This window comes from Bombina bombina, chromosome 1, assembly GCF_027579735.1.
Source record: "Bombina bombina isolate aBomBom1 chromosome 1, aBomBom1.pri, whole genome shotgun sequence".
Classification (NCBI taxonomy): domain Eukaryota; kingdom Metazoa; phylum Chordata; class Amphibia; order Anura; family Bombinatoridae; genus Bombina; species Bombina bombina.
The window spans coordinates 1099151812-1099171752 of NC_069499.1; the positions used below are offsets into that span (position 1 = coordinate 1099151812).

The 19941-nt window shown below is 41.5% G+C and overlaps 1 protein-coding gene across 1 annotated transcript in view; it reads right to left on the bottom strand.

Moving 5' to 3' along the window:
- CPNE1 (copine 1) overlaps positions 1 to 17516 on the bottom strand; it is a gene marked incomplete at its 5' end in the record, with an annotated part of 53821 nt that extends 36305 nt beyond the window's left edge. Inside the window, 3 exons of the mRNA XM_053717361.1 lie at positions 6668 to 6801; positions 15736 to 15787; positions 17418 to 17516. Of these exons, the coding sequence (XP_053573336.1) occupies positions 6668 to 6801; positions 15736 to 15787; positions 17418 to 17516 (285 nt within the window). The remainder of the gene's footprint in view (positions 1 to 6667; positions 6802 to 15735; positions 15788 to 17417) is intronic.
- Between the last annotated feature and the right edge of the window lie 2425 nt (positions 17517 to 19941).

The window sequence follows — 19941 nt, forward strand, 5'->3', positions numbered from 1 at the left end:
TGGGGTGGGCGGAGCCTAGGAGGGATCATGTGACCAGCTTTGCTGGGACTCTTTGCCATTTCCTGTTGGGGAAGAGAATATCCCCACAAGTAAGGATGACGCCGTGGACCGGACACACCAATGTTGGAGAAATAAGACTTACTTACCCCAGGACACTCATCTACATGTTTGTAGAAAGCTAAACCAGTACTGAAACGAAAATCAGCAGAGGAAATGGTATATATATATATATATAAGAGTATATCGTCGATCTGAAAAGGGAGGTAAGAGATGAATCTCTACGACCGATAACAGAGAACCTATGAAATAGACCCCGTAGAAGGAGATCATTGAATTCAAACAGGCAATACTCTCCTCGCATCCCTCTGACATTCACTGCACGCTGAGAGGAAAACCGGGCTCCAACCTGCTGCGGAGCGCATGTCAACGTAGAATCTAGCACAAACTTACTTCACCACCTCCATAGGAGGCAAAGTTTGTAAAACTGATTTGTGGGTGTGGTGAGGGGTGTATTTATAGGCATTTTGAGGTTTGGGAAACTTTGCCCCTCCTGGTAGGAATGTATATCCCATACGTCACTAGCTCATGGACTCTTGCTAATTACATGAAAGAAAACACCTTATTTATAGTGAAAACATGCTAAAAAGCAATCGATTTAGCCCACAATAGTGTCAACCAGCATAGAGCCCTTAATATAAGCCATAATTTTATACAGAGTCTAAGAAAAATGGCTTACCTATCCCAGAGGGGATTGCTGACAGTCTTCTAGCATTACTAGGTCTTGTTAGAAAAATGAATGATCATACCTGAAGCAGTTAAGCCTGCAAACTGTTCCCCCCAACTGAAGTTCTCTGGTTTCAACAGTCCTGCGTGGGAACAGCAATGGATTTTAGTTACTGGTGCTAAAGTCATATTCCTCTCGGCAGAAATCTTCATCACTTTCTGCTGCAGAGTAAATAGTACAAGCCGGCACTATTTTAAAATAACAAACTCTTGATAGAATAAAAAACTACAACTAAACACCACATACTCTTTACCACCCCTGTGGAGATGCTACTAGTTAGAGCGGCAAAGAGAATGACTGGGGAGGCGGAGCCTGAGGGGAGCTATATGGACAGCTCTGCTGTGTGCTCTCTTTGCCACTTCATGTAGGGACTGAGAATATCCCACAAGTAAGGATGAAGCCGTGGACAGGATACACCAATGTAGGAGAAATTTAATTTTACCCAACTTTTATTTTCAATTGTTTTCTGTAGTGTAGCCGTTCCCACCCGCATCCACAATCTAGTCAAAATTAAACTTTCATGATTCAGATAGGGTATGTAATGTTAAAGCAAATTTGATTATAAAAGTAAATTGGAAAGTTGTTTGTTCTCTTGTTATTCTTAGTTGAAGGCTAAACCTAGGTAGGCTCATATGCCAATTTCTAAGCCCTTGAAGGCCGCCTCTTATCTGAATGCATTTGACACTTTTACAGCTAGAGGGTGTTAGTTCCCGTGTGCCATACAGATAACATTGTGCTCATAACCATTGAGTTACTTATGAGGGGGCACTGATTGGCTAAAATGCAAGTCTGTCAAAAGATCTGAAATAAGGGGCAGTCTGCAGAAGTATGGGTAATAAAGGGATTATCTATCTTTTTAAACAATAAAAATTCCCTTTAAAATAAGAGAACAGCTTTGAAGAAGGCTGCAAGTACAGGATGATAAGCAGTAACCATGCCCTAGAGATTACTGCCTCTTTAATTCTTGGCCTAAGGTGTTTAACATGTTATATTTCTACCACCATTAATTAGGAATTCTCAGTTTGGTCAAAGGTTCAATTAATCTACTTTAGGTTTGAATCTAGAGTTACAACAACTAATCAATATTATTGATTATGAAAAAACTTAAATGATGCTTACCTGATCATTTTCTTTTCTTCAGACGGAAAGAGTCCACAGCTGCATTCATTACTTTTGGGAATTCAGAACCTGGCCACCAGGAGGAGGCAAAGACACCCCAGCCAAAGGCTTAAGTACCTCTCCCACTTCCCCCATCCCCCAGTCAGTCATTCTGCCGAGGGACAAGGAACAGTAGAAGAAACATAGGGTGAATAGGTGCCAGAAAAACAAAAATAACAGACGCCCTGCAGAAAAAGTACATATGGGGAGCTATGGACTCTTTCCATCTGAAGAAAAGAAAATTATCAGGTAAGCATAATTTAAGTTTTTCATCATAAATGGAGAGTCCAAAGCTGCATTCATAACTTTTTGGAAAACAATACCCAAGCTATAGAGGACACTGAATGCTCAAACGGGAGGGTACAAAAGGTGGCCCATTCTGAGGACACCAGGCCTAAAACCCCTACTCAACAAAACCCAGCTTCGTCCGAAGCCGATAAACTTTGAAAAAAGGAAAAGGCTTAAGACACTGACTCGCAGATATTCCATAAGCCTTGCTAGAGACCGCAGGAACTAGACTCGACTGAGCCAACAAGCCTCCAAGAGACATCGTCAACCGGTCTTCTAACAACACACCCCTTACTAGAGAAAGGGATCAAACAACCGTAGTCTCCAGAAAGGACATGGAGAGGACATCCAATAAAGGATAACAGAGAACCTTAAATAGGGCACTAACCAGAAAAAGGGCACAAACGAGCCCCAAAGAACACCAGGCAAAAAAAAACAGAGAAACCAGGACCAAGCCAACAGAGACCCAGCCGGTCTCGCAGAGCAAGGGAGGGCAAAGCCCAGACCTCAGTTTGCACAGATTCCATGGGATCAAGACCGAGAAACTGAAACAGAGAAGAGAATCTTCCCCTAAACACAGTGCATCCGCACCCTAGAAAGTAACTGTAGACGAAGGACCCCAAAAACCGTTAGACAGCTCAGAATATCTAAATATTCAGAAACCGTAAACCTCGTGCAGCAAGCTTAGATAGGACAACACCTGAAGAGTCAAAACACTGCACGCTGCTGTCATCCGAAGATGACTCTAGAAATTTGAGTACTTGCAAGCAAGTGGAAGCAGATGAGGTTAGATTCAAACCCTAACCTAGAGCTTGCTAGGCATCCAGCTAACCAGTGGACGCCGCGAGTCCTTCCCACAATATCCTGAACATGGAAAAGAAGCAGAGCCCTCAAGGAAGGCTCACCAAACCGCGATGACTCGAGGACAAAATTAGAGCAACAGATTTTAAATCCTGCTCCAAACACCGGACCAGCCCAAGCAACAGGCATATCTGATAGACAGGAGAAACAAAATGACCCCAACCCCAAAACCCCAGGGAATGGAATAATGGGGGGGGGGGGGAATTACCCGCCCCATTACAGAGCTCGGGTGCCAACCCATACGCTCCTCCCAATATAAGGTACTTCCAAGGAGAACCCCCTAGGACTTAGTATAGAGAAAAGTGTAAAAAAAGATCCTTAGGAAGACCTGGCACAATTCTCTTTGACAGTCTCGACACAGAGTTTACTCTCCCAACAGTGGGTCAAACAAGCCACAGAGCAGCAGACTGCTGCCTTCACATAAATAAAAGACACTTGCTCCGAGAACAAGTGCCTTGTGGGAAACCGGAACACACGACCCTCAGATTATGAGACTGCCACGCTAACCCACGTGCTAACAAGGCCCAGCTCCTCCTGCACACAAGGCAGGACTACAACCCCCCAGAGAGAGGAAACTCCACTTCTGAAGAAGTCAAACTACCCCCCCAAAGGGTAGGGCACAGATAAGGAACAGCACACATGCCCACAAGGACGTGAGAAGCCACAGAGTCGAAGACCGAATGAAGAATCATCCAGACACATTGGTTGAATACAAAAGAGAAAAACTCCCCGTAAAAAGGAGTAGACTCCTCTTGGACCATGGACTCTGCCGCTGAGACAGGACCTTCTACTTCAAGGTTCTTTCAACCATCCAAATCTAATTTCTCTGAGGCTGACTGCCTGGAGATTGAATGCTTGATTTTATCAAAGCGTGGTTTCTCCGAGTCAGTCATTGATACCTTAATTCAGGCACGAAAGCCTGTCACCAGGAAAATCAATCATAAGATATGGCGTAAATATCTTTATTGGTGTGAATCCAAGGTCCATAAGAGGAAGTTGATGCCGCACTCGCCTTGAAGTTTCGAAAGGCACGAAAATTAGCCTGTTTGGCCCTTGATTTGGACCTATCCTGAGGAAGGGCATGACCTTTTCCTCCAGTGATATCAGAAATGATCTCCTTCAAACCAGGCCCGAATAGGGTTTGCCCCTTGAAGGGAATGTTAAGCAGCTTAGACTTTGAAGTAACGTCAGCTGACCATGATTTAAGCCAAAGCGCCCTGCGCGCTTGAATAGCAAAACCAGAATTCTTAGCCGTTAGTTTAGTCAAATGAACAATGGCATCAGAAACAAAAGAATTGGCTAGCTTAAGTGCTCTAAGCTTGTCAAGTATGTCATCCAATGGGGTCTCTACCTGTAAAGCCTCTTCCAGAGACTCAAACCAGAAAGCCGCAGCAGCAGTGACTGGGGCAATGCATGCAAGGGGCTGTAGAATAAAACCTTGTTGAATAAACATTTTTTTAAGGTAACCCTCTAACGTTTTATCCATTGGATCTGAGAAAGCACAACTGTCCTCGACAGGGATAGTAGTACGCTTAGCTAGGGTCCCCTCCACATTAGGGACTGTCTGCCATAAGTCCCGTGTGGTGGCATCTATTGGAAACATTTTCTTAAAAATGGGAGGGGGAGAGAATGGCACACCTGGTCTATCCCATTCCTTAGTAATAATTTCTGTAAACCTTTTAGGTATTGGAAAAACATCAGTGCACACCGGCAGTGCATAGTTTTTGTCCAATCTACACAATTTTTCTGGCACTGCAATTGTATCACAGTCATTCAGCGCAGCTAAAACCTCCATGAGCAACACGCGGAGGTGTTCAAGCTTAAATTTAAATGTAGACATATCAGAATCAGGTTGAATCTTTTTCCCTGAGTCAGAAACATCACCCACAGAAAGAAGCTCTCCTTCCTCAGCTTCTGTATATTGTGAGGGTGTATCAGACATAGTGTCTCGCTTTCCTCTAAAACCAGGTAGTCTGGATAATACCGCTGACATGGTATTATCCATGACCGCCGCCATGTCTTGTAAAGTAAACGCTATGGGCGCACTAGATGTACTTTGCGCCATTAGAGCGTGAGTCCCTTGAGCGGGAGTCAAAGGGTCTGACACGTGGGGCGAGTTAGTCGGCATAACTTCCCCCTCGTCAGATTCCTCTGGTGATAAATTTTTTAAAGGCAGAATATGATCTTTATTACTTAAAGTGAAATCAGTACATTTGGTACACATTCTAAGAGGGGGTTCCACCATGGCTTCTAAACATAATGAACAAGGAGTTTCCTCTATGTCAGATATGTTTAAACAGACTAGCAATGAGACCAGCAAGCTTGGAAAACACTTTAAATCAAGTTAACAAGCAAAAAATAAAAACGGTACTGTGCCTTTAAGAGAAACAAATTTTGTCAGAATTTGAAAAACAGTGAAAAAAAGCAGTAAATCAAACGAAATTTTTACAGTGTGAATAATAAGCTAACAGAGCATTGCACCCACTTGTAAATGGATGATTAACCCCTTAGTTAAAAAAACGGATCAAAAAAACGATAGACGTTTTTTTAACAGTCACACCAATCTGCCACAGCCTTGCTGAGGGCCTACCTTCCCCAACAAACGATTTTGGAAAGCCTAAGAGCCCTTGAGAGAGGTCCTATAGCATTCAGGGGACTCCTGGAGGAAGCTGGATGTCTCAGTCTGTAAAAGTTACTGCGTAAAAAAAGCGCTAAATTAGGCCCCTCCCACTCATAGTAACACAGTGGAAAGCCTCAGGTAACTGTTTCCAGGCAAATTTAAGCCAGCCATGTCGAAAAAAACTAGGCCCCAATAAAGTTTTATCACCAAAGTTTATATAAAAACGTTTAAACATGCCAGCAAACGATTTATATTGCAAATCTATAAGAGTATTACCTCAGACGTAAGCATGATACCAATCGCTATTAAATCACTGTATTCAGGCTTACCTTACATAAATCTGGTATCAGTAGCATTTTCTAGCATTCACATCTTCTAGAATTTTTTTAAACTGCACATACCTCATAGCAGGATAACCTGCACGCCATTCCCCCGCTGAAGTTACCTCTCTCTTCAGTCATGTGTGAGAACAGCAATGGATCTTAGTTACAACCTGCTAAGATCATAGAAATCACAGGCAGATTCTTCTTCTATTTTCTGCCTGGGACAAAATAGTACAACTCCGGTACCATTTAAAAATAATAAACTTTTGATTGAAGAAAAAAGACTACTACGTTACACCACTTCTCTCTTACTACCTCCATGCTTGTTGAGAGTTGCAAGAGAATGACTGGATATGGCAGTTAGGGGAGGAGCTATATAGCAGCTCTGCTGTGGGTGATCCTCTTGCAACTTCCTGTTGGGAAGGAGAATATCCCACAAGTAATGGATGATCCGTGGACTGGATACACCTTACAAGAGAAAGTTAACATTTAGATGCATATGGGGGTCAAATGTGTTATTTTTCACTTTACCTGAACACTTTTCCACTTAGGTCATGAACATTTTACATATAGAACTTCTAGAGAACAGAAACAAAATATTAATATTTAATACACATTGAATAAAAGACTCACAGATGCATTCTTCTGTTGAGCTCCTGAAGCTGCAAAACTAGTCACATGGTTGATGATGGGGGAGAAGTTTGTTGGTCCATAGAGACGAACCTGCGGCAAGGCCTGACGGTAGGCATCTACAATACCCTGGACACCTTGAATATATATTTTAGCAGCAATTAAACTTTAGATTTATATTCAATTCCTCTTTTTCCTAGTAATACATTCAGTCTTCTACAGTCTTCTGTCTACTTGGAGCAGGCTTAAACTGCCATAACTATTTGAGAGCTTCTACTCAGAGACAGTGAAGCGAGACACAGAGTAAAGAGAGAGGGAGACCGAAAAAAAGAAAATACTGAAAAACAAAGCAGAAATAAGACATACATAAACAAGTGCATAAGGATGGCACATAAGATTCATTTGAACAGTAGTATATATCTTGCTTTATTTTTAATCTCATGATATATTCAGTAACCGGTAAGTATGGAGAGAATAGAGAATAGAGGATAGAGAGAGAGAGAGATAGAGAGATAGAGAGAGAGATAGAGAGATAGATAGAGAGAGAGATAGATAGAGAGAGAGATAGAGAGAGAGAGATAGATAGAGAGAGAGAGATAGATAGAGAGATAGATAGAGAGAGAGAGAGATAGATAGAGAGCGAGATAGAGAGCGAGAGATAGATAGATAGAGAGAGAGATAGATAGAGAGAGAGATAGATAGAGAGAGAGAGAGATAGAGAGATAGATAGAGAGAGAGAGAGATAGAGAGAGAGAGAGAGAGAGATAGAGAGAGAGAGAGATAGAGAGAGAGATAGAGAGAGAGAGATAGAGAGAGATAGAGAGAGATAGAGAGATAGATAGAGAGAGATATATATATATATATATATATATATATATATAGATCTCTGTGTGTTGCACTTTCACACAAATAAATCTGGCTCTGAAACAAGCCAAATGCCACTACTTGCAATCATTTTTTGGTAATAGCGGAAAGGTGACTAGGCATGTTTATTAGTCAGTCATTCATATGCACATGCCATGTAACTAGCAAGCTACTACCAAAATTGGCCATATGAAAAAGGATCCAAACAGTCCAAGAACGTTCTCTAAAATGCGGCTTGCTACAATGGACACATAGTATGTGAACATGTGCAAGAAGATAAAGTGGCTGCCTTAAACAGTATTTTAAAAGCTTCATTGTGCCTACGCATAATTAACTCCTTGTGCCAATTAGATGAAATACTTTAAAAACATTTTTTTTGGGAGTCAATTTTGAGAATTTGTGAAGTTCTGCTATATCATTATATCATGTTAGAACATGTAGAGAAACCTTAAAATGATCACTTAATTAACATAATAAAAAAAACAGAATTTATGTTTACCTGATAAATTTCTTTCTCCAACGGTGTGTCCGGTCCACGGCGTCATCCTTACTTGTGGGATATTCTCTTCCCCAACAGGAAATGGCAAAGAGCCCAGCAAAGCTGGTCACATGATCCCTCCTAGGCTCCGCCTACCCCAGTCATTCGACCGACGTTAAGGAGGAATATTTGCATAGGAGAAACCATATGGTACCGTGGTGACTGTAGTTAAAGAAAATAAAATATCAGACCTGATTAAAAAAACCAGGGCGGGCCGTGGACCGGACACACCGTTGGAGAAAGAAATTTATCAGGTAAACATAAATTCTGTTTTCTCCAACATAGGTGTGTCCGGTCCACGGCGTCATCCTTACTTGTGGGAACCAATACCAAAGCTTTAGGACACGGATGAAGGGAGGGAGCAAATCAGGTCACCTAAATGGAAGGCACCACGGCTTGCAAAACCTTTCTCCCAAAAATAGCCTCAGAAGAAGCAAAAGTATCAAACTTGTAAAATTTGGTAAAAGTGTGCAGTGAAGACCAAGTCGCTGCCCTACATATCTGATCAACAGAAGCCTCGTTCTTGAAGGCCCATGTGGAAGCCACAGCCCTAGTGGAATGAGCTGTGATTCTTTCGGGAGGCTGCCGTCCGGCAGTCTCGTAAGCCAATCTGATGATGCTTTTAATCCAAAAAGAGAGAGAGGTAGAAGTTGCTTTTTGACCTCTCCTTTTACCTGAATAAACAACAAACAAGGAAGATGTTTGTCTAAAATCCTTTGTAGCATCTAAATAGAATTTTAGAGCGCGAACAACATCCAAATTGTGCAACAAACGTTCCTTCTTTGAAACTGGTTTTGGACACAGAGAAGGTACGATAATCTCCTGGTTAATGTTTTTGTTAGAAACAACTTTTGGAAGAAAACCAGGTTTAGTACGTAAAACCACCTTATCTGCATGGAACACCAGATAAGGAGGAGAACACTGCAGAGCAGATAATTCTGAGACTCTTCTAGCAGAAGAAATCGCAACTAAAAACAAAACTTTCCAAGATAATAACTTAATATCAACGGAATGTAAGGGTTCAAACGGAACCCCCTGAAGAACTGAAAGAACTAAATTGAGACTCCAAGGAGGAGTCAAAGGTTTGTAAACAGGCTTGATTCTAACCAGAGCCTGAACAAAGGCTTGAACATCTGGCACAGCTGCCAGCTTTTTGTGAAGTAATACCGACAAGGCAGAAATCTGACCCTTCAGGGAACTTGCAGATAATCCTTTTTCCAATCCTTCTTGAAGGAAGGATAGAATCCTAGGAATCTTAACCTTGTCCCAAGGGAATCCTTTAGATTCACACCAACAGATATATTTTTTCCAAATTTTGTGGTAAATCTTTCTAGTCACAGGCTTTCTGGCCTGAACAAGAGTATCGATCACAGAATCTGAGAATCCTCGCTTCGATAAAATCAAGCGTTCAATCTCCAAGCAGTCAGCTGGAGTGAAACCAGATTCGGATGTTCGAACGGACCCTGAACAAGAAGGTCTCGTCTCAAAGGTAGCTTCCAAGGTGGAGCCGATGACATATTCACCAGATCTGCATACCAAGTCCTGCGTGGCCACGCAGGAGCTATCAAGATCACCGACGCCCTCTCCTGCTTGATCCTGGCTATCAGCCTGGGGATGAGAGGAAACGGCGGGAACACATAAGCTAGTTTGAAGGTCCAAGGTGCTACTAGTGCATCCACTAGAGCCGCCTTGGGATCCCTGGATCTGGCCCCGTAGCAAGGAACTTTGAAGTTCTGACGAGAGGCCATCAGATCCATGTCTGGAATGCCCCACAGGTGAGTGACTCGGGCAAAGATTTCCGGATGGAGTTCCCACTCCCCCGGATGCAATGTCTGACGACTCAGAAAATCCGCTTCCCAATTTTCCACTCCTGGGATGTGGATAGCAGACAGGTGGCAGGAGTGAGACTCCGCCCAAAGAATAATTTTGGTTACTTCTTCCATCGCTAGGGAACTCCTTGTTCCCCCCTGATGGTTGATGTACGCAACAGTCGTCATGTTGTCTGATTGAAACCGTATGAACCTGGTCCTCGCAAGCTGGGGCCAGGCCTGGAGCGCATTGAATATCGCTCTCAGTTCCAGAATATTTATCGGTAGAAGAGATTCTTCCCGAGACCAAAGACCCTGAGCTTTCAGGGATCCCCAGACCGCGCCCCAGCCTATCAGACTGGCGTCGGTCGTGACAATGACCCACTCTGGTCTGTGGAACATCATCCCTTGAGACAGATTGTCCAGGGACAGCCACCAACGGAGTGAGTCTCTGGTCCTCTGATTTACTTGTATCTTCGGAGACAAGTCTGTATAGTCCCCATTCCACTGACTGAGCATGCACAGTTGTAATGGTCTTAGATGAATGCGCGCAAAAGGAACTATGTCCATCGCCGCCACCATCAACCCGATCACTTCCATGCACTGAGCTATGGAAGGAAGAGGAACGGAATGAAGTATCCGACAAGAGTCCAGAAGCTTTGTTTTTCTGGCCTCTGTTAGAAAGATCCTCATTTCTAAGGAGTCTATAATTGTTCCCAAGAAGGGAACCCTTGTTGACGGGGATAGAGAACTCTTTTCCACGTTCACTTTCCAGCCGTGAGATCTGAGAAAGGCCAGGACAATGTCCGTGTGAGCCTTTGCTTGAGGAAGGGACGACGCTTGAATCAGAATGTCGTCCAGGTAAGGTACTACTGCAATGCCCCTTGGTCTTAGCACCGCTAGAAGGGACCCTAGTACCTTTGTGAAAATCCTTGGAGCAGTGGCTAATCCGAAAGGAAGCGCCACGAACTGGTAATGTTTGTCCAGGAATGCAAACCTTAGGAACCGATGATGTTCCTTGTGGATAGGAATATGTAGATACGCATCCTTTAAATCCACCGTGGTCATAAATTGACCTTCCTGGATGGAAGGAAGGATAGTTCGAATGGTTTCCATCTTGAACGATGGGACCTTGAGAAATTTGTTTAAGATCTTGAGATCTAGGATTGGTCTGAACGTTCCCTCTTTTTTGGGAACTATGAACAGATTGGAGTAGAACCCCATCCCTTGTTCTCTTAATGGAACAGGATGAATCACTCCCATTTTTAACAGGTCTTCTACACAATGTAAGAACGCCTGTCTTTTTATGTGGTCTGAAGACAACTGCGACTTGTGGAACCTCCCCCTTGGGGGAAGTCCCTTGAATTCCAGAAGATAACCCTGGGAGACTATTTCTAGCGCCCAAGGATCCAGAACATCTCTTGCCCAAGCCTGAGCGAAGAGAGAGAGTCTGCCCCCCACCAGATCCGGTCCCGGATCGGGGGCCAATATTTCATGCTGTCTTGGTAGCAGTGGCAGGTTTCTTGGCCTGCTTTCCCTTGTTCCAGCCTTGCATTGGTCTCCAAGCTGGCTTGGCCTGAGAAGTATTACCCTCTTGCTTAGAGGACGTAACACCTTGGGCTGGTCCGTTTTTACGAAAGGGACGAAAATTAGGTCTATTTTTTGCCTTGAAGGGCCGATCCTGAGGAAGGGCGTGGCCCTTACCCCCAGTGATATCAGAGATAATCTCTTTCAAGTCAGGACCAAACAGCGTTTTCCCCTTGAAAGGAATGTTTAGTAGCTTGTTCTTGGAAGACGCATCAGCCGACCAAGATTTCAACCAAAGCGCACCTCTAGGAACTTGTCCATTTTACATAGTTTCTCTGGGATGACTAAATTTTCACAATCATCCAGAGTGGATAATACCTCCTTAAGCAAAATGCGGAGATGTTCCAATTTAAATTTAAATGTAATCACATCAGATTCAGCCTGCTGAGAAATGTTCCCTAAATCAGTAATTTCTCCCTCAGACAAAACCTCCCTGGCCCCCTCAGATTGGGTTAGGGGCCCTTCAGAGATATTAATATCAGCGTCGTCATGCTCTTCAGTAACTAAAACAGAGCATCCACGCTTACGCTGACAAGGGTTCATTTTGGCTAAAATGTTTTTGACAGAATTATCCATTACAGCCGTTAATTGTTGCATAGTAAGGAGTATTGGCGCGCTAGATGTACTAGGGGCCTCCTGAGTGGGCAAGACTCGTGTAGACGAAGGAGGGAATGATGCAGTACCATGCTTACTCCCCTCACTTGAGGAATCATCTTGGGCATCATTGTCATTATCACATAAATCACATTTATTTAAATGAATAGGAATTCTGGCTTCCCCACATTCAGAACACAGTCTATCTGGTAGTTCAGACATGTTAGACAGGCATAAACTTGATCAGAAAGTACAAAAAACGTTTTAAAATAAAACCGTTACTGTCACTTTAAATTTTAAACTGAACACACTTTATTACTGCAATTGCGAAAAAACATGAAGGAATTGTTCAAAATTCACCAAATTTTCACCACAGCGTCATAAAGCCTTGAAAATATTGCACACCAATTTTGGAAGCTTTAACCCTTAAAATAACGGAACCGGAGCCGTTTTAAGCTTTAAACCCCTTTACAGTCCCTGGTATCTGCTTTGCTGAGACCCAACCAAACCCAAAGGGGAATACGATACCAAATGACGCCTTCAGAAGTCTTTTATGAGTATCAGAGCTCCTCTCACATGCGACTGCATGCCATGCCTCTCAAAAACAAGTGCGCAACACCGGCGCGAAAATGAGACTCTGCCTATGCTTTGGGAAAGCCCCTAAAGAATAAGGTGTCTAAAACAGTGCCTGCCGATATTATTAAATCAAAATACCCAGAATAAATGATTCCTCAAGGCTAAATAAGTGTTAATATCAATCGATTTAGCCCAAAAAAAATCTACAGTTTAAATAAGCCCTTGTGAAGCCCTTATTTACAATCGTAATAAACATGGCTTACCGGATCCCATAGGGAAAATGACAGCTTCCAGCATTACATCGTCTTGTTAGAATGTGTCATACCTCAAGCAGCAAGAGACTGCAAACTGTTCCCCCAACTGAAGTTAATTGCTCTCAACAGTCCTGTGTGGAACAGCCATGGATTTTAGTTACGGTTGCTAAAATCATTTTCCTCATACAAACAGAATTCTTCATCTCTTTTCTGTTTCTGAGTAAATAGTACGTACCAGCACTATTTGAAAATAACAAACTCTTGATTGAATAATGAAAAACTACAGTTAAACACTAAAAAACTCTAAGCCATCTCCGTGGAGATGTTGCCTGTACAACGGCAAAGAGAATGACTGGGGTAGGCGGAGCCTAGGAGGGATCATGTGACCAGCTTTGCTGGGCTCTTTGCCATTTCCTGTTGGGGAAGAGAATATCCCACAAGTAAGGATGACGCCGTGGACCGGACACACCTATGTTGGAGAAATATGTACGTTTGGTCTTAGCTGAATCAGCGGATGCCAATGAACAAATTAAGATTTGTTTTCCACCAGTTAGAAAACATTTTTTGTGGAATATGGTAATTATGTAGCAGATAGATTTCTGATTGCTGCTTATGTAGAGCTAATTTCAGGATTAAATCAAAACTCAAACTGAAGAGTTCCAAAAAGAACGAAACAGGCTGGTCTAGCAGTGTGTGTATGTGTATGTGTGTATGTGTATGTGTACGTGTGTACGTGTGTACGTGTGTACGTGTGTATGTGTACGTGTGTACGTGTGTGTGTACGTGTGTGTGTGTGTACGTGTGTGTGTGCGTACATGTGTGTGTGCGTACATGTGTGTGTGCGTACATGTGTGTGTGCGTACGTGTGTGTGTGCGTGTACATGTGTGTGTGTGTGTACATGTGTGTGTGTGTGTACATGTGTGTGTGTGTGTATGTACGTGTATGTACGTGTGTGTGTGTATGTACATGTGTGTGTGTGTATGTACGTGTGTGTGTGTATGTACGTGTGTGTGTGTATGTACGTGTGTGTGTGTATGTACGTGTGTGTGTGTATGTACGTGTGTGTGTGTATGTACGTGTGTGTGTGTATGTACGTGTGTGTGTGTATGTACGTGTGTGTGTGTATGTACATGTGTGTGTGTATGTACATGTGTGTGTGTATGTGTGTGTGTGTGTGTGTGTACGTGTGTTTATGTGTGTGTGCGTGTGTTTATGTGTGTGTGTGTACGTGTGTTTATGTGTGTGTGCGTGTGTGTGCGCATGTGTGTGTATGTATGTATGTATGTATGTATGTATGTATGTGTGAAAAAAGTAGAATATATCTCCAACAAGTGGGGATATAAGCTTATGATACCGGGAGCGCAAAAAAAAATAATAAAATTGATTATAAAAATAAAAGCAGAGTGATACACAATAATATACAAAGTACCGTTAATATACAATAATGTACAATACTATACAAAGTACCGTTAGCGCTGAGATATGTAGCAGAAGAAAAAACGCTAACAGAACTAAAATGGAGAAAAAAAATATATATATATTGATGATATAATATATTTTTATATATTTTTTTATCTTGTATTTTATAACTAGGTGGAGGTCAATATCAGGTGCTATAAGTATATAAGCCAATGAGGTTGAATATCCTTTTCCTAGATACTCCAGATATAAATAAAGCAGAAGAGAAATTGACTATCAACTTAGCGCTTAGAGTTGAGACCACTCAGAATATGTATTTTTTTTTAAACATAATTTTTTTAAAATATTTAATATTTTTTATTATTTTTACAAAATATTAATTTAATTTTCAAATTCTAGTTTCAATACCAGTGGGTTTAACACCTCGTAAAAATAGACCTGCCCTGTGACGTACCAGAGTAACAGCAGACAAATCACTGCGGTCCAAACACTAGGGGCGTGTAAGTATTAAGTTTTAAAAGTTGCGGGGAATTCATTACATGGCCTAATTACCTCTGACAAAGAAGGTTAAAATTCAAATTCCTTCGAAATGCGTAAGTTGCTTTTGTACATACAGTACAATCTTTTTGCCGTATCCAGCTCTTCAGTTGGAAGTACCCCGTTAGCAGAGACTCCACTAGCCATTGGAGACTACCACGGATGTACTGCTCGACTGATACTCTTGTATGACAAGCTGTTCTGTTACCTTATATCTTTGAGATTTTATTTTGTGTGTTTTATTATTTTTTACTGATTTTTCAATAAAACAGTGTTTTGCGCTATTATCTTGTGTATGTTCTGTTCCCCACATATATATGGGCACCCGCCCCTCGACTGATTGAGGTCCAACCAGTAAGCAACTTGATGTAAACAGGGAGTCGTTTGGAGCCCAAGAGTCTGCTTTCTGCATCTGACTTACCTCATACGATTGAGGTCTTTTATCGCAAGTAGATCCGCTATAGGAGCTTCATACCACACACTTCTTCACTACTGTGTACGGACTATCTTCAAGAACTTTACCACCGGTGTTGGGTGAAATTAACCCTATTGCCACATATCAGACTCAGATGCTCATGTGTGTTTGTCTATATCTAACTTTTAACCACTGGTCAATATTATCACTGTATCTGTTTATATGCGTTACATCGTTTATATGAATTACGGTGTTTATATGTGCTACTACTTTTGTTACTAATAACATATTCTGGGTGGTCTCAACTGTAAGCGCTAAGTTTATAGCCAATCTCTCCTGCTTTATATATATATACATATACACATACATGCACTTTATTTTTTGGGGCATAAAAAAAAATTTCTGTGGAAAATCAGAATTTCAACAAGACTTCTGTGAGTTTCTATTCACCTCAAGAGAGCAGGAAAAAAACTCTTACCTGAACAATAAGGGTTGCTTGGGTTAAAGTTTAGGGCAAATTCATGAGACACCTGGAAGAAGAAAAATGCAAGATTTCAAGATTTAGATGTGGAAACCAAAAAAATTGCTAACTCCTGCCATTTCCACATCTAAAACATCTCGTCACTTCCTCACACAAGAGAAAACAAGCTTCCAATCCACTTAAGTCTCACCTTGACCATTTTTACTCTACACCATCTTGTCTCCCAAACTACTGTATGCCTCCATTGCAATCCATTAGGGATGCAACTGCCAGACTCAGTTGCTTGAGCATCATTCCACATCTGGTTCATGTCGCTGCCAGTCCCTGCATTAGCTTCCCTTATCTTGAAGTATAGAACTCAAAATCCTGGACAATAAACATACAAATCCCTCACTAACATTGAAAACTCCTACAATTTTGCTTTTGTCTGCAAATATACTCCTACTCTCCCCCTTCGCTCTTGCCATGACATACTTTTCTCCTCAACTTTCCTTACACTACACACAGCAAGAGACTTTTCTAGAACTGCACCTAGTTCAGTTTCAATTGTTCCTTGAAACCATATCTACATTTTAAGCCTCTGAACCTTCCCCCCACTCAACACACATTAACTTCCTTTAGATTGTAAGCTTATTAGTCTATCCAGATGATCATCTCATGTAATAGAGGTTTACAGCAAAGTTACTCAATGGCAGGGCCCTCTACTCTTTATTACTCATGTAAATATCTTGATAACTTACTCTGCAATCTTATACCAAATGTTATAGTACTGCATAATATGTTGGATAAAAAGAGATACTACTTTTATGAGTTAAACCTGTAAAATGACTAGGTGTGTATATGAATATATCATGAAGACCTCGTGATTTTAGATTTTTTTTTTTTTTTTTTTAAATTTTCCTTTATTAATATTTTGCCTTTGTCGAATATTTGAACCATGTTACCAAATAGACTAGTAATAATAGTAGTGTTTTTTAGACTTATTTTTGCCATATTGTTTTTAAACCCCTAAAAGTTCTGATGTAAACACTTGCTGTAAAAATTAAATCACGCACTTGTCGATGTGATCACAAGATTTCAAGGCCAGGATCAGATCATGGGGGACTTCCTACGTTGCTAGGTACGCCCCCAGTCCAATCTGGAATTCATCAAAAAGGGGAGGCTGCAGAACACCTTATAAGGTAGGATGTTCCAAGCCAACCTTCAGTGTTAAAGCCCAGCGGTGTTAGGATGGCATGGAACACCCTAATGGCATGAAGGGGTTAATCTGTTAGTCTATTTTTCCTCAGGATTTACCATATAATCTTAAAGTGGAAATAGTTTAGTGTGGGTAGCACTAAAGGGGAGTGTGGGCATTTTTTCTGGGTCTAGTACAGACAAGAGTGTGTTAACCCTTGCACCCACTGAACTAAGCCACGGGCTCTCCTGGAGTGGCTAGACTGGTTAAGGTGGAAAGGGTTGGTTAACCCTTTCTTTGAACAATCTGGTGACTGTTGCAGGGCTAGTTAAAAAATGTACGTCACACACACACACACACACACACAGTAGTAATTGAACAGCAGCTATTGCCACATGAGAAATAGCACACTTATTAAGTGTCTTTCCTTTAATGCAGAAAAGTTCTTGTATTGCCTCAAGTGAAAAAAGTAAAAAAAAAATGAAAAATTTTAACCACATACCTTCCAGTTTGGAGGGACCTGTGCTCCAAAACCAAATGCTGGGAACTGTTTGTCTCTGTGAAAGGAAGAAGAAAGGAATGAATGAATAGTAGCATCACATTACCCACATGTGCTTAATTACCCAGTGATACCAGCATTAGCAAAAATCAAATATGTAAATACTACCAGTTTTAATATGCAACATAAAAATATACATGCCAGTTGTATCTCTTAATAATCAAAGAGATGTTACGTAGAAACAGCTTAATAAAAAACAAAAAGGGTCCTTCCACTAATAAGAAAATAAATAAGAGCATTATAATTAGCACACACACAATTTTATTGCAACAAATATACCACTAGTACAGTATACATTAATATCTATAACCAGACGTATTATAACATTACCAATGTTTCATACTAAAGGAATACTGCAGAATTCTGACTGCACAATTATATAATGCCATAAGGTTCAATACACCTTTCTGATTTGTAGAACTCTTAAACTAATATTAGCCCCAATGACATGCATATACAGAGACAGACCATGTCACAGCCATTGGGAGACCATGCTGGGTATAAATATAAAATGTTATCCTAAAATAAGCTAATCATGACAATAACACAGCATTTCAATACACATTATTTAATTGACTAACTTTTGCTTAAAAGGCCTCTTACAATTGTCTTTATTCTACACTTTCTAAAGACATTGGAACTCAAAACTAAGTATGCTTCTCAAAATTCTGTACATAGTGCAAATATTTACTTATAGCTAACCCCAATTGGCCACATTAAAAACTCACCGTGTTATGCTAACAAATATGCAAAATGCTTTTAAAACATGTATTTTGTAGGCCATTCCTTAACCCCTTATTTATTATTATTTATTTATTATTATTTTTAAATTTCTGTGTGTGTGTTTAGCTGTAATTTTCCTGTTACTCATTTACTGTACCAACACATATTATATACCGCTTTTCTCGCCATTAAATGGACTTTCAAAAGATACCATTATTTTCATCATATCTTAGAATTTATCATAAATGTTTTTATAACATATGATGAAATAATGCGAAACCCCCCCCCCACACTTTTTCTAACTTTGACCCCAAAATCTGTTGCAGATTTACAACCACCAAAAAAACATAATTTATGAAAGAACTTACCTGATAAATTAATTTCTTTCATATTAGCAAGAGTCCATGAGCTAGTGACGTATGGGATATACATTCCTACCAGGAGGGGCAAAGTTTCCCAAACCTCAAAATGCCTATAAATACACCCCTCACCACACCCACAAATCAGTTTAACGCATAGCCAATGTTACGGTTACCCTTAGTCTCGCTGAGAGATGGACCGCTTAGTAGCCTGGATCCCTATTGCTAAAGAGGGGAGAAGCTGCTTTCCATAGTATTCTATATGAGTCTCGCAAATATAGAATAATCTCCCTTAGCTGCAGTACAGCTAGGATACCCTTCTGCCCACAAAAACGAGTCAACGCTGCGATTGAGGGTCAAACAAGAACTCAGGACTGGGATGCCCAGCCTGCTTTTTATTAAGGTTACATGCACACAGGGCACTCCCAGGGGGAGAGGGGGGGAAGCACAAAATCCCCCATCACACATTTAGATAGAGAGCACTGTCCTTTGACAGGCCACAATAGGATTATAGTACTTAAGATAACAAGTTTACAAGTTCATCTTATCAATTAGCAGTCTGGCTCCAGAGGTGATTAGACAATAGTTTCTAAAAGCTGAAAAAAAAAGAGTTAACTCTTTATGAAATGATACTTGTTACGGTTTTCTTGGAGCCCTTCTTAGGCGCTGGCTTGCTGGTTCAGGCATTGCTGCTGGGAAATAAGCTCTTCACAACAAAATAACTAATGCTTCTGTAACAGTGCTCCCTTTCTGTGGAACACTCTGGCAGACACGGTCTGACCCCTTTTCGGGGCAGACTAAGGCTGTCCAGACCGCTGGTTATGCGGGGCTGAGGTCGGTTTGTCTGGACAACCCGTCGGCGTTGCCATTCTGTTTCCCAGGTCTGTAAGTAATGGTGAAATTGAAGGGTTGCAACGATAAGCTCCAACGTAATAGCCTGCCGTTATCTCCAGAGACCCGGTTCAGCCACACCAACGGGTTATGGTCGGTGACCAGAGTGAACTCCTGACCATATAAATAGGGAGTCAATTTCTTTAATGCCCACACCAAAGCCAAACACTCCTTTTCGACCGCTGCATAGCTGACTTCACGGGGCAGGAGCTTCCGGCTGATGTAGGCAACTGGATGCTCCCCTCCATCTTCGCCTACTTGGCTGAGGACGGCTCCCAGCCCGAACATGGAAGCATCTGTATGGACGATAAAACGTTTGTTAAGGGCTGGGGCCGCCAAGACAGGAGCGTTAATTAGAGCATTTTTGAGAGCCTGGAAAGCCGTTTCACAGTGGGGAGACCACAGGACCTGTCGAGGTAAGTTCTTCTTGGTCAAGTCAGTCAGGGGTTTGGCAAGTGTGCTGTAGTCTGGTACGAACCGTCTATAGTACCCTG